The sequence below is a fragment of the Salvelinus sp. IW2-2015 genome, linkage group LG13 (genome assembly GCF_002910315.2).
Source record: "Salvelinus sp. IW2-2015 linkage group LG13, ASM291031v2, whole genome shotgun sequence".
NCBI lineage: Eukaryota > Metazoa > Chordata > Actinopteri > Salmoniformes > Salmonidae > Salvelinus > Salvelinus sp. IW2-2015.
The window spans coordinates 45018489-45033024 of NC_036853.1; the positions used below are offsets into that span (position 1 = coordinate 45018489).

Genomic DNA, 14536 nt, shown 5'->3' on the forward strand with positions numbered 1-14536 from the left:
TGACACTATAAAGCAAGTGTGCACTTCTCCAGTCAGGCTTTATTACATCACCCTGCGATGCTGTTATACTCAGCGCACTGACCAAGATCCATAAGAGAATGAATGAACTTAAAGATGGGGAACTACAACAAATGGGAGGACAGTGAAAGGAAACTCAAAGATAGACCAGTGAAAGAAAGACCATATGAACTTRAGACAAGTCCAGTAAACTAGTTGTAGAACACCTGACAATATTTTTTTACAACTATTGTGGTGTCTTACAGCAGTGTAACTGGATCAAACGTATTGTACAAAGTGGGTGTGTACGGGGCCAGGGAGTAGGAGAAAAGTAATCAAACAAGTTAGTTGACTTACAATTAATGGAGAAAGTCATGTTCTATTTTACAGAAACCAATGGGAGTTCTCTCTGACCTTAAACAATCACCATACTTAGATCTAACTATTCAATATTATTAACACTAAATTATTACTTTGATATATATACACACACATATTAGCAATATTCCGTTTTTTTCCTCGGTCTCAGAAACATTTTGTAAGTACACTTGAAAATAAAATGTGAATTCTTATTTTTGGAACTCAAACCTCACACTCTGTACTAGTGCACACACACACTTTAGTTAAAGTAGATTACAAGTAATCTCTTCATGCATCCCTATTMATTTATAGTGCACTACTTTTGACCAGGGCCTGGTCAAAAGAAGTGCACTTTATAGGGAATAGGGTGCCATTTTGGACACTAAATTACTAGGTCACTATTCCAATATGTTATGGTCGAGTCTGCTTCATACACTAACCATAATAGAAAACGATAAGGCTACGCTAGATTGTTTTGCTGTTGAAGAGGTGGAAGTCATCTTTGGGATGTAGGACGTAGTAGGAACTGTTTAAATAGTACTTTATGACGATATATCCTTCATTTAGCCGATTTCGCTGCTTTGAGAGGGATAACAGGCTCCGAGCCCAAACAGCCACAGCAGAGGAGCTAATGTGGTGTCACTGGGTTCTCTCACACACACATTTTCTCATGCACACACACGTGGGCTCCTGCATTTGTTGCTCACCCCCTTTCTCTCAAACAAACACACACACACACACCTCTTAAACAGCATTTGTGAAGCTTTGAAAATCTGGCAGCCTCAAAGCAGACATAAGCACCAACCCATTACTATTATAACCCCCCTCTTCACACACACATACTCTCACACAAACTGTTCATGTCCATATGCATTTAGTCCATATCCTTTGGAAAAGGAGCAAGGTAGAGTTAGTGTTTGATAGAGTCTAGCGATTTAACACCATCAACCAGACCACCTATCTGCCCCCAGTCTTTTCCACAGACTAACATGAGATGGAGTGGGTGAGAAAGAGAGCAGCAAAGGAAGAAACAGAAGACACAGAGGTCTAGCCAGTGGCAGTGGCTCTAAAGGGAGATATCTAATCATTGTAGTGAAGATGAAGCTTTCAGGGGTGACGTTTTCCCTAGCTACAGATCTTGGATCAGCTTCAGCTCCCCCAATCCTAACCTTAAACATTAGCGGGGGAAATGCAAAACTGACCCCAGATCAGCATCTAGGGGCAAGTTGACCATACACGGAAGATGAAGGCAGAAGAAAGCAGGTCTTTCCCCCTGTCCGGTTGCATTGTCCTACAGGGTCTCACAGCCCCTATGCACACCATCCCCACAGAGAGTGATAGGGGAGAGGTAAGGGGCATTACAACCCAAAATCTATCCTGAAAGAGGGAGGGTTGGGGTTAAACAGGGTCGATACCCAGTTTGTCCCTTCTTCAATTGGGGGAAAAAGGGCAGCTTGTGGCTTGTTCCAAATGCCTGGGTTAGTACAATTTGCTGATGGGGGGGGGGGGTCAATATATATCGGGGCACATGTCCCAGCTGCCGTGGTCCTTCGCTTCCCAGTAGCCCCCCTTGTAGACGTGCATGGACTCTCCCGTGACGACGTCCTCGGTCCTCTCGAACCACATCGCCTCATAGTTGTCCTGGTGGACACCTGACGGAAATAAGAGAAAAAGCCATTTAATCCATTGAAAGAACCATAGATGTTGAGGACCTGCCATGGAAGCTTTGGGAAAGGGACTTCTGCATCAAGACCACATAAAAGGATGAGGTCAGGATGACAAGGACAACATTGCAGCAGTATGGTGGTGTCTAGCTACAACAGTTACCAGAGTTGTCATGTCTAGCGCTACGAGACTTCACACATACGAACGCCGTAAGACTTTGGGAAGTAGTATTTCTCAACTAAGTTACACTGCAACTACTAGAGCGTCTAAGAGGAAGGAGACAAACTACAGACAAATAACAACAGAGAAAGAGACAGAAGGAGCGTGAGAACGAACAGCACTGGTGTTACTTGCTTTTGACAGCAGCTCCATAATGACCTTCCATGTCATCCACTGGGGGGGGGGTCAAATGGAAATATATGAATGATGGCTGATGTGGAAAATGTATCTAAAAAAAAGGTGTGAGAATGAAATCATGGTGCGTGTGTGTCCCGAACAATGAATACTTGCTTTGATACTCTGAGAGGGGCGGACCACGTGGGGCTGCAAAAGGGAAGACTGACAGATGAGAATGTGAGTGTGAGGATAGAAATAGACCCAGTGAATAGAGAGGAAGAGAGTAGAGGGCTACTTGCTTGGTGTGTGAGGTGAGAATCGTCGGGGTCCGCGAAGGGGGAGAGAGGAACATGAATAATTGACAGAAAGGAAAGAAATGAAAAGAAGAGGGGGGGGGGAAACAACCTACAACCTAACCAATTAAATCTATTTAATATACGATGATACTTACTGGTGTGGAAAATTAAAGCTAGCCTGCTTTTACTGCGCTACGGAGCGGTTTCCTACCACAGGACATTGCCGCATATCAAAAAATAGTTTCCTTCAAACATTCCTCTGTTTAGTATTAGAATTCACAATGTGCATTTCACAGCACAAGAATAAGCCGTTTCTAGGCATAGCCTGGAAACCTGGGTCGTATTCACTAGACACCTTAGGTAGAAAAACGTCCCGAAACAGGGAGGGACTACCTGAACTTGTCAAATAAGAAACTTGTTTTTGTTGCAAAACGTTTTGCTAGTGTGCACTAATGAACACAACCCTGGTATTGATTGACTAGCATATTTGCATCGCAAGAAAGCTAGCTACCATTTGTCTAACTACCTTTCTGTCATTATATATATATATACATACACACACACACACACTAAACGGAAAGTGCTAGAAGGATCACGTGTCAGGAGAGGGAATAAGAGAGTGAAAGCGAGGGAGTGCTATAAGGACAGAGCGATGGAGGGAGGAAAGCTAGTGGTACTTGCTTTCGTCCGAAGCCTGGCTCGCTTCCGTACCAATCTCCACTGCATCGGCTGAACACAGCACAAACCAAGGATGGATGGATGGATGAATAAAGAAAGCGGGATATGATGAGGTGATGGATGGTCAGAGGTATTAAATACACCTACCTTGTGAAAAGTGGAACGGATTGTGTGTGTGTGTGTGTGTGAGAGAGAGTAAAGTGAGACAATAGGGGGAAGAGGAGGAGTACTTGCTTTTCAAAGGCGAGTCAGTGATGAAAGAGTCCTCAATGACAGCTTGGGGGACAGAGAGACAGACATGTGTGAAAGACAGACAGATAGATATATACAAGAGGAGAAAGGGACAGACAGGTAGACTATGAACACAGACAGGTAGACTATGAACAGAGACAGCTCTGGGACGACACTCACTGTCTTTCCTCAAACCTGCCTCCATCTCTGTGTCCTCTCTGGCCACAATAGGAAGCCAGAGACCAGACTTCTCATTCAACTTAATGGTGAGTACTTCCTTACTCACAAGCACAAGAATTGGATCTTGCTCCCATCTTGGGCATGTCCCAATAATATCCTCAGTGKTACCGGAGCGCCAAGTCTAGGACCAAAAGGCTCCTCAACAACTTCTACCCCCAAGCCATAAGACAGCTGAACAATTCATAAAATGGCCACCGGACTATTTACATTGACCCCCCCCTCCCTTTTGTACACTGCTGCTACTCGCTGTTTATCATCTATGCATAGTCACTTCACCCCTAGCTACATGTAAAAATTACCTCAACCAACCAGTACCCCTGCACACTGACTCGGTACCGGTAACCCCTGTATATAGCCTCGTTATTGTGTTACTTTTTATTATTATTTTTTACTTTAGTCTATTTGGTAAATATTTTCTTAACTCTTCTTGAACTGCACTGTTGGTTAAGGACTTGTAAGTAAGCATTTCACGGTAAGGTCTACACTTGTTGTATTCGGCACATGTGACAAATAAAGTTTGATTTGAAGTATGCACTTGTTTACCACTTCAAATATTGGATTGGTGAGGAATGGGTTAGTGGGTGTCTCCACCTTGTTTCTTATACCAGTCATTTCCTTTCAAATAAGTATAGGAAAGTCAACAAGTGAACACTGGGAGGAAGGAGAGATAATTGGGATGTAGCCCTTCTTGCACCTCCTTCCCTCACCCCCTCCCTCTTTCTTACCATCCTCCGCTACCTCCACCCCTTCTGCCCCCTCCTCGGGCAGGTTGGCTGCGCGCTGGGCCTCCCTCTCCCTCTCGCGGCGGACGCTCCTCTGCTTCTCCTCCAGCCGTTGCTTCTCGGCGTTGGCCTCGTCCCACCGGCCCGCCTCCATCAGCTGCTGGTCGGGCCGTCGCCGGCTGTCGGTGGGCGCCACGCCCTCCTCGGACTCGTTGAGCGTCAGCGCCAGCGACGAGAAGTAGTACATGGTCTCCGCTCCCTCACTGCAGATGGGAGGAAGAGAGAGGATGGGAAACGAGAGGAGAGAGAGAATGGAGGAGGAAATGGAAGGGACAGAGCAATAGAGAGAATGGAGGAGGAAGTGGAAGGGACAGAGCAATAGAAAGAGCGATGCCAAACAACAGAGGTGAGATGACTGAAAAAGCCATGTTCTTTGACACACCAAATGTCTTATTCATTTGCAGCACATCATCAGCAAACTCCCCCCACACTCTACTCACGGTAGTGGGTTCTTCCTCCAGAGCTCCTTGGCTTTGAGTGTCTGGTAGACGGTCTTCTGTTTGCCCTCGGTGCCGTTCTCTCCCTTATTGCTCTGCATCACCCTGGAGAACTCCATCTTCTCATCCCACGTCCCTGACAGCACATAGTGGGCCTTACCCTCCTTGTCGGTCACCACACCAGTCACCTTCCTGGCCACGTCTCTGGAGAAGTAGCTGTACGGGGCGAACTTGAGATGGCAGCAGTCGCCGGTCCGGTGGTTCACCACGTCTATCTCTCCCGACTGAGAACACCAGAAAGAGCGAGAATGGAATTCTTTAAAAATGTGTCGTTCACCTAAATAAATCTWGTTTTTTTTWATGCTTGGAATTAGTCTAAAATCTCCTAACGTCCATAGTACGTGCTGCGTGCGTCGATGCCAAAAATTGTGGCGTGATAATGTCACTATAACAGAAATTGCCATCATGTGTGAAATATTTCTTACCTGGTCGATCCACAATTTGCCCACAATGATGTTGTGTACTGTGGTAGTGACTTTCTTCCACGAGTAGTGATTGTTGCTCTTCTCAAACACGCATTGGATAGAACCTGTGGAAGAGGTTTACACCACAGCAAACGTGAAAAATTCTAACTATACAAACAAAACATTTGCGTGATGGAGACATTGGCTGGCAGCTATCAGTCCTCACACACCGCCTTACCCAGAGGCATGATGGAGAGGTATTTTCCCCTGAACTTGCTGGCGAGGGAGATCTCCTGTCGGAGGGTCCAGCCTCTCTCTGAGATGGCATGATGAGCAGCTGCAGGTGGGTGGTGACTCACCTGGATGAAGGAGGATTGGGTAGGGCTATATTACAATTGAGTCACTTAGCACAGTGTTTTGCAAACCCAGTCCTGGGGAGCCACAGAGTACCATGTTTCTTTTTAACTGTGCACTAAAACACCTAAATCCACTAATCAATGGCTTGATGATTAGCCAATTTCTTGAGTCAGATATGGTTGTGCTGGGCTAAAACAACATATTTAAACAATTTATCTAAATTAGTTTCATACACGTGGGAGTAAAGAGAGCTGTTGTTTCCCACATCTGCCACTAGGGGTTGTTTTCCCTCAGTAATCCCCCAGAGAATTGAGTACCACAGTATGAGTCATAAAACCCAGAAATGGTGGTTCCAATCGTTTATTTTTTTTCAACCATTCATTTTTCAATCTGGGATTTTAGAAATACTTATTATAAGGGTTGTGTAGGCCGTGTAGGGTCGTGTAGGCTTCCCCTGGCATGACGTTTTGATAACCAYGCAAATCTCTCAGACACGGTAACTATACCAATAACAAGMATAGCATTTGGGGAGTCAATTGAGGCAAATATATTGATAAAAAACTCACGGCTATCAAAACGTCACGCCAAGGTAAGCCTACACAGTTAATTAAAAAAATTACGTAAAATTCACAATGTGAAAAATGAATGGCGGAAAAACCACTGGAACCATTTCCGTGGTTTTATGGGTATTATGTGGCGGACTATTAGAACGTGATGCAGCAGWAGGGAACGTTTCAGCACCACAGGTGATGGACAGCGCTGGAACTCCTGACAGTTTATAGAGGTACCACTACCCACTACCCTTTCTGTAAATGTACTGTGGGAATTGTAATGGGAAATAATTTTCCTGTATTTGATTTACTGTTGATATGGACTGATATGTAATAAACATGACTGTATGTGCAGGGAGACGCAGACAGATGCATTCCCTTGGGGAAGGGAAACAGGAGCTAACCATGTACGTTTAAGTAACATATCTAATGAAGTAGTCGTCACTTGTTAGTCTATAATTATCTGTTGTAACCAAGTACTGTTGTTCTACCTTTGACCTGTTAAAACTGCCGGTATCAAATGTTATGGTTCATGTTTGACGTCAGGCTCGATTCGAGGACAGAGATAATGTATCTGTGTCACTGTAGCAGCTGTTGCTGGGACTTCCYTGCAAGCCTCTCGGGCTAGTGTTTACAGAACATTTGATGCTGTGGGATTAATATTTAAGGGCCTTCTCTGCGTTTGTTCTGGAGGGGTCTCCTAGTTGCAACTTGTAATAAACCGGATTGATATGATCAGATTGTTGTGATGTCAACTTGTGGTTAATTGAATGTGTATTGGTTATAAAAACATTGCCACTGTAGATGCAAATCATCTTCTCTCCTACTCTCTCTGCCCCCTCCCGCGCTTAGCCCCTCACCCATTTGAACCTGTAGCCAAGCCCCCTTCTGTTTTTCCAATTCCCCTCTATCCCAAAAAGTCATTCCCCCCCCACCTTTACCTGTTCACACAGTGAGCGGTAGCCGCTCTCCCTCAGCCGGTCCAGTTCGTAGGTCTCCCCCAGTAGGGGGTTGAAGGGTTTGCCTGTGCGGTGGACCGTAGTGGAGTAGGACGATACGGTGAAGGCAGCCACGTAGCACAGCTGCTCCAGAGAGCTCTGGCATTTAGCCGCCTTGTCCAGGAGCTCGTAGTACTCCAAGTCCTCGGACAGACGCTGCAGCATGGAGATCGGCTCGTTGAAGTTCACCTGAGATAAAATGGGGAGAAAAGGGGGCGAGGAAGAAAGGAAACKTAGAAATGGGAAAGGGTTTAAGGAAAAATACGTGTAACTGCCAAAATAAAGGAMACACTGACAAAGTGTCTGGGACTCTATTGGAGGGATGCGACACCATTGTTCCACAATTTGGTGATTTGGTGGAAAATGCTCTCAGGCACCTCTCCAGAATTTCTCATAAATGTTCATTTGGGTAGAGAACTGGTGTCTGAGACACACACACACACTTTAAAACCCCCTATGCTCCTTTGAGACCCCTCTTTCAAAGTCACAGACTTCTTCTAGCCGTGGTAGCCAAAATATTTGGGAAACTGGCCATTTTTATACATGACCCTAAGCATGATGGGATGTTAATTGCTTAATATACTCAGGAACCATCCTGTGTGGAAGCACCTGCTTTCAATATACTCTATCCCTCATTTACTCAAGTACAGTGTTTACTGTATTTTGGCACTTACCTGTAGATCCATTTCATTCCAGAAAGTTGTTCCCTCCCTTCTGCCCTTGTTCAATACAATGCACAGAGCTGAAAGCAACAGTTAGGGTGTGCTGCAATAGTCTATAGTCACACACACACGCACGCGTTTTTCTTACAGGCATGGGGATCTTGGAGAGCTCTTTGCCGATGCAGTTCTTCATGATGCTCCAGAGGTTCAGCGAATAGTTGGGCTTGTCTGGGATTTTGGTCCGCCTCTTCCTCACTGGCTCCACCTCCAGGGACTGGGGCGACTCCGGATTGGACCCCAACGACTGCTCGTCACAAAGCTGTGGTTGGCCAAAAGAGGGCAGAACACATACACATTTTATTTCAAGGGACATCCTATGTACTGCAAAGCAAGTAATTAAACAAATATTTAAAATATCAAAACAGTGACAGACTCACCGATTGGTCATCGATTCCAGYCTCAGCGCTGAGACCACTGATGTTACTTCCTGACCTTCTGAGTGGAGAAAGAAACAGAGATATATAGAAAGAAAGAAGTGCATTTTACCAATTACAGTTTCCCTTCTAAAAGCTCAGTTTATTGCTCATAAAACGTCATGCCATTTGTATGGATAAAAATGAGGAGGTTGAGAGAGAGAGAAGGAAAGAGCGAGAAACAGGGAGAGACAGATGGAGAGTTAAAACAAAAGAGGTAGAGGCGTGCTGACCTATGATACTTGGGGTCAGCCGGTACAGTGATGAACCCCGCCGGGTCCTCCATAGCGTCAAAGAACTCGTTTTCATCATCCTCGTCGCTTGCGTCTCCCTTTGCTGAGCCCGAAACTGAGGGAGAAAATGAAATATTATGAATGATAGTGTGTTGTAGATTCACTGGTTGACTTAACTAGCAGGCTAACAGTCAGTTTGGAGTTAGGGGGGTTAAAGGGCAGGGRTCAAAGAGTTAATGTAACAGTTTGTTTCGGGGTCAGAGGTGATGCCTTACTCTTGCTGTTCAGGGCAGGGTTGCTCTGGGAGAGGGGCAATACGGTGGCCCCTCTGAAGGCCCTCTCCAGGTGGTTGTGCTGCTTGGCTAGCTGCTCCAATGTTTCCTCCAGCCTTATCCTCTGGTCCCGCTCCGAATGCAAGGCTTTCTGCCACCGTTTACTGTGGGCCTGGGCCAGCGCTAGGAAGTCTCTGCATGCCTGGGGAGAGAAATGTTAGGGAAACAGAGGAATGTCAGGGAAATCTCAAAGAAACGCTTTAAGAACATTCATACAACACCACAAAGCCTTGTAAAGGTTTGTGTAACACTCAAAAAACAGATGGCTCGTACTGTGGGCTTCAGCTAGACTGCACTATTAGACCTTCACTGTATTCTATGTACAATTCAACGTAAACCAGTTGCCTTTGCACACTGTAAAAACAATAACACGTACGTTGATCATAGCGTTGGAGGTGATGCGGAACAACGTGGCTCTCTCCGTCACCTGCCGGATCTTGCCATCCGTGTCGCCTCCCAGACGCACCCCCTCCAGCTCTGACAGGGACCTAGGACAGGGKCACAGCCAAGGAGAGTCAGCCAGTCCCTTCAACCCATCCCCCTCAGCCCATCTCTTCTGTATGTAGTACATGTCATTTGTTTATTCACTCAGACTACTCTGCAACCAAGACAAATATCTGGTCCATAAAATCTTAGACCTTACCTGGTCAACCAGTTACTATGTGCTTGTAAGGATAGAACCGAGCAATAGCTTTTTGCATCCATTGATGTGTTCTATGGATGTGGGCAAAGTTATCTTGTTCTATTACTATCGGTGTCTATACATGGGGGAATCAACCAGTTGTTTATTGTAAGGTTTGTGTGAGACTGATGGGTTGACCCCTGACCTTTGGAGGGCGGAGCCGTGCTTGGCGATGAGGTCGTTGCAGGTGCTCAGGTCTTCCACCTTGCTGCCCAGCGTGCGTAGTGTGGACTGTACCTCTGAGTTAGAGTTACGTGCCCCTCCGCCCTGTCCCGAGGTAGGGGGTGACGTGGGACACTCATCACCAGAGTCATCTGGAGAAGAAGAGAAGAATCTCAAATATATTTTGATTTSTTTAACACTTTTTTTTGGTTACTACATGATTCCATGTGTTATCTACAATGTAGAAAACAGTCAAAATAAAAGAAAAACCCTGGAATGAGTAGGTGTCCAAACTTTTGACTGGTATTGTATATGAAGAAAAAAAATACATTCTGTCAGAATGATAGCCCCACCCCCTCACTAATTGGGGGTTATACAGTAAACTGTAATTCTTGAGAAATAAAACATGTTCTCTCTCTCAAAGGAACATGAAGAAACACATACAGTATACACTCCACTCAGACACCCCCCTCAACCCTCCTTCCCTTACCCTCTCTCTGTACCCATTCAAGACTGTTCTACACAGACAAATCCCTTCCTCTCCCGCCTCATTTTTCCCTCTTCTCCCTCCCTCACCAGACTCGGCCTGATTGCGGACAGCCTTGGCCTTGGCCAGCTCCAGGGCGGTGATCCAGCGCTGCCGCTCCACCTCAGAGCTGGCCTTCAGGTGGTAGGTCTGTGCCCCGCCGTTGGAGATGACAAAGTTGCACGAGTCCTCCACYGCGATGTTGGCCGTGGCCAGGTTGATGGTGCCCCGGCACGTGTGGCCCATCTCCGCCTGGGTCCTGGGGAGAAACAGAGCGAGAAAGTGGAGTGGATTAAACTAGGGTCAACTCCTGAAAAAGTCAACTCGGTAACCAGCTCCAACTCCTGAACCAGCTCCTGCTTGTACAGCTGGTCCGAAAACAACTCCTAGYCCCCTAACCTGGTCCTTTTTAGTGTTTACTCATCTGAAGGAACCATATAGGAAGCAACACGGCAGAAGCTTCTCTAAGCCTACTGGAAGCCAAGATAAAGACATCACTTTAACTATGCCTACCTGGTTTCTTTTGTTCTGCAAACTCCAGAAAGAGTGAAAGAGGCTAGAGAATATGTTCAGACTGAGGCCGCTTTAGGCTAGTTGGAGCAAAATTGAGTAACCTAATTTTGGACAACAATGTTCTCTCTTCCACATTAATGTTTTATTTTACATTACATTAAGTAAAGGTCTCTAATTACAGCCAGTTTAACCAGGAACCATTATGATCACACAAGCAAAGAGGAGGGTGGACCCAATACTCAGAAGCGTGGCAATAGAAACCAGCTGACTGTTGGACCAGTGTGGACTATTGGCTATTGTTGCCTAACTAATTTGTTCATATGGAACAAAGGAATCTGTCTAATACAGCTATGCTATCTCAGATGCAATATAGCCTAGTGTTGAAAAAACATTTCATATTGCACCATTTCTGGTTTCGCAATTTTGCATGATTGCAAAAACCTTTGTACAAATGTCTCGCTAAATGCACTCTTGGCAAGTTATTCGAGAGAAAACAACCTTACTTGGAAAAAGACTCAGATGGGAACATGAAAAGTGTGTGAATTGTTGGATGTGCTTATCACCTGACTCTAAATTGTTAGGCAAACAGTACTGTTCACACAACAACACACAGCTACGTCACTAAACAAACACGACTCATATTACACAGCCCAGTGAAGACACAATGACTCCCCCACAGGGCTGAAAACATAATAAGTATTCGGCCACACCTCTTTGTTGCAAGCAGAACGGAGGAGTCATGCAATATTGTGACACCATTAAATGGCAAAGAGTTACACAGGGAATCCATAATGACCTCAAGCTTCAATTTCTTTATGATACTGTGCGCCATAGTCAAAACTCATGATAGGCATATAAAGGAGAGCAAGTTGTATTCATCTTGTAGGGCAGGGGAAATGGGAACAACACAGAGCAAATCACAGCTATAATATAACCGTTTAGTTAGTCCTCCTAGCTAACACAATGTCCTTCACTCTCACCTGCCAAACACCTACCCTTGCCGTTGTTAACAGAACTGCTGGAAAGCAGTGCCCAACAGGGCAGGGGTGAAATACACTGTCTGCTGGTGTGCTAGCTAGCTACTTATCCCGCATGCTGTGTACCGTAGTCCTAGCTAGCTAACTAGAACACAGTGTCCTTCACTCCCGCTTGCCGAACACCGGCCCTCGCAGGAAAACAGTGCCCGACAGGCAGGGGCGAATGACACCGTCTACCGTTGTCCTAGCTAGCTACTGACATTGTCGCCCCCGCCACTTCTTGTGTGGGGTTTATCAGCGTTTGGCATCCAACGTTATGGTGCATTACCGCCAACTACTGTACAGGAGCACCCTGCCTCCCGCCTATGTACCGGAGTCCTAGCTTAAAAATGGACCAATAGAAGTATAAAAAGAGGGGTTCTGGCAGATGCAGGAATGCCCACATGCAGGAACGCCCTTAATTGCGGGCAGCAAAGATTTCTGGTAACTGTTAGTCTCATCTGTTACAGCGGATGCAAAGAGGTACTATGTCATGCAACCCCATCTCGCTCCATGCTTACCTATAGTAGGATAGTAAACCGTTGCTCAAGACGAACCATCGTCGCTGGTAGCCCTTGATGTAATTTGTCCATTTGAATAGCCATCCTTTGTATGTGTCTCCAGCCGGAGTCGGGGTGGGTGCCTTGGGCTCCGACATTATGACAGCCTGAGCCTTCACAGTGGGCTATTAGATTGGGGCCTAGGGACATGAAAAGTAGTAAGACAACCTGAAAATGGCAGTGGAAAATCTACAGGACAATTTACTAGCTAACTAATCCATACATACTTGGGATACGTAGAGGTCTAGTAGTAGACCACGTAAGTTGTCAGCGTAAAGTCAGAACAGTTTCTACAATCAGCATAACCCAAAGGCAGTTAGACGGCGATATTGAGTCAATCGATATCGCCATCTACCGGCCTTTAGGCTCCAATCAGCAGTCAACACCCGATTCCCCATCAGTGACACTAGCCTATCTGTCAACTACCTGGCTTTGGTTAACAGTTTATATTGTGTAAATTGATATAGTAAGTGATATCAGCAACTTAGCTCAGCTGGATAAGTTGTTGGAGACCAACTGCTGCTAGTGATGTTAACAAGACTTAGCTTACTAGCTCGCCTACAAACGTCGGGCTAGATAAGATAGGCTAAGCAGGTAGTTAAGCTAGTTTCAGTAGCTAGCTAACGTTGACGGCAAAACCAGTCTTGTCGAGGGCAAGACGATAACAGCAACCACGTTTCCATCCAAACGTTGGCATAAAGGTAGAGGGATACTAGCTAACGTTACTACTACACAATTTGCAATGACTATACACTTTACACATTTAGCATCGTCAGTGCAAAATCAACACAAACTCGCTAGCGGCCTAACAACACAGCACTGCCTGGCGCTGAAGTGCAGCATCACACACCGGACTCACGACAATGACAGGCGGWTCCACATCGACGCTAGCGACCGTCGACCGAGAGTCGATGCCTTGAGCAGCTAATCATCTCAAATTTTGCAATAAAAATACACGTATATCATGCTCGTATAGATAGCTAATCAATGATCCACACACCCAACCAACCAACCTTTATCAGTATGTCGAGGAAAAACTGACGCAATTTCCTTGTGCTTGACAACTTCAACATCCGACTTTCAGACTGGACATTTATTTTTGCATAAAAAATGAAAGTAACATGACAAACGTAGCTATCAAGCTACAACCTTTCCCAATCAAAGTTGTCTTCACCTTAGCATTAAATGTCACGAACACAATTGCTTTCAGTTGTTTACTTTTTTTTCTTTTCTTTTTTTTTTTTACAAATATGTCTACCTACCTTGTATCGATGGGCGAGTTCGTTTTACGTGGGCGGGGTGTGCACATTGTAGACCATTCCATTGGTCTATTATGAAATATCCACTCAACCGGGCACCGGTCCATGCAAAACGAACTAGYCCACTCACTGGTACCACCTGTGTGTGCCGCCAGAGACGACAAAGTGCTTTCGCTTCCAAATGTAAACACATAAATTAGAGTCCTCGTTAGAAACCTTTTTCAAGGAAAATACTCCTACATTTCTCAACGCTGGTGGAACCTTCATATACAGCCATTGGGTTGAGCACTGTGGGTGGGGGTTTATTCATTACGGAAACAATTTATGGATTGCCATAACCCCAATCCGGATATTTTATTGGTGATGAAAAACATCTCACCATGTATCTTGACCTGTCTCCTGTCCCACTTGTCTGTGCCATGGGTCCACAGTCTGTTTGCAGCGCCAGCTTCAGTTGACCCCGTAGTGTCCTGTTCTAGTCCTAGGCCCTACTGTATGTTTCATACCCAGTTAGGCTCCAAGTCTCCAGCAGTTTGTGGCCTTAGTAGTAGCTGGCTATGAGTCCCCTGCCTTGTCAGGCCCCCTGTCCTGCTTGGGTCTCAACCACCAGACTTGGGGTACCCACCATTCTCTGAACTGGTGGGCCTGCTGTCTTCAGCTATGGGGGACCGTCCACCACCTGCCCTGGATGCCCCTCACACCGGGGAAGCAACACAACCTCACCTC

General features: G+C 45.7%; 1 protein-coding gene across 9 annotated transcripts; it reads right to left on the reverse strand.

Annotated features, from left to right (window-relative positions):
- Nucleotides 1–19: 19 nt before the first annotated feature.
- Nucleotides 20–13897, reverse strand: LOC111971564 (oxysterol-binding protein 1). 9 transcript variants are annotated; one of them, XR_011480804.1, is made up of 17 exons: nt 13565–13776; nt 12513–12691; nt 10513–10721; nt 9920–10088; nt 9469–9580; nt 9036–9234; nt 8761–8875; nt 8492–8549; nt 8203–8373; nt 7336–7581; nt 5725–5845; nt 5508–5611; nt 5026–5306; nt 4529–4788; nt 2533–3608; nt 2377–2415; nt 1979–2009 (listed from the first exon to the last, which is right to left on the reverse strand). XR_011480804.1 is itself a non-coding variant. In XM_023998401.2 (15 exons), exons 2-15 carry the CDS (start codon nt 12647–12649, stop codon nt 1867–1869), a joined length of 2325 nt encoding a protein of 774 aa, XP_023854169.1. In that variant the 5' UTR covers nt 12650–12691; nt 13814–13897; the 3' UTR covers nt 20–1866. The 9 variants fall into 9 exon arrangements, 8 of the variants coding, with proteins under 8 accessions (XP_023854169.1, XP_023854173.1, XP_023854166.1 ...); XM_023998401.2 differs by lacking the exons at nt 2377–2415; nt 2533–3608; nt 13565–13776 and adding an exon at nt 13814–13897 and having other exon boundaries at nt 20–2009; XM_023998405.2 differs by lacking the exons at nt 2377–2415; nt 2533–3608 and having other exon boundaries at nt 20–2009; nt 8492–8546.
- Between the last annotated feature and the right edge of the window lie 639 nt (nt 13898–14536).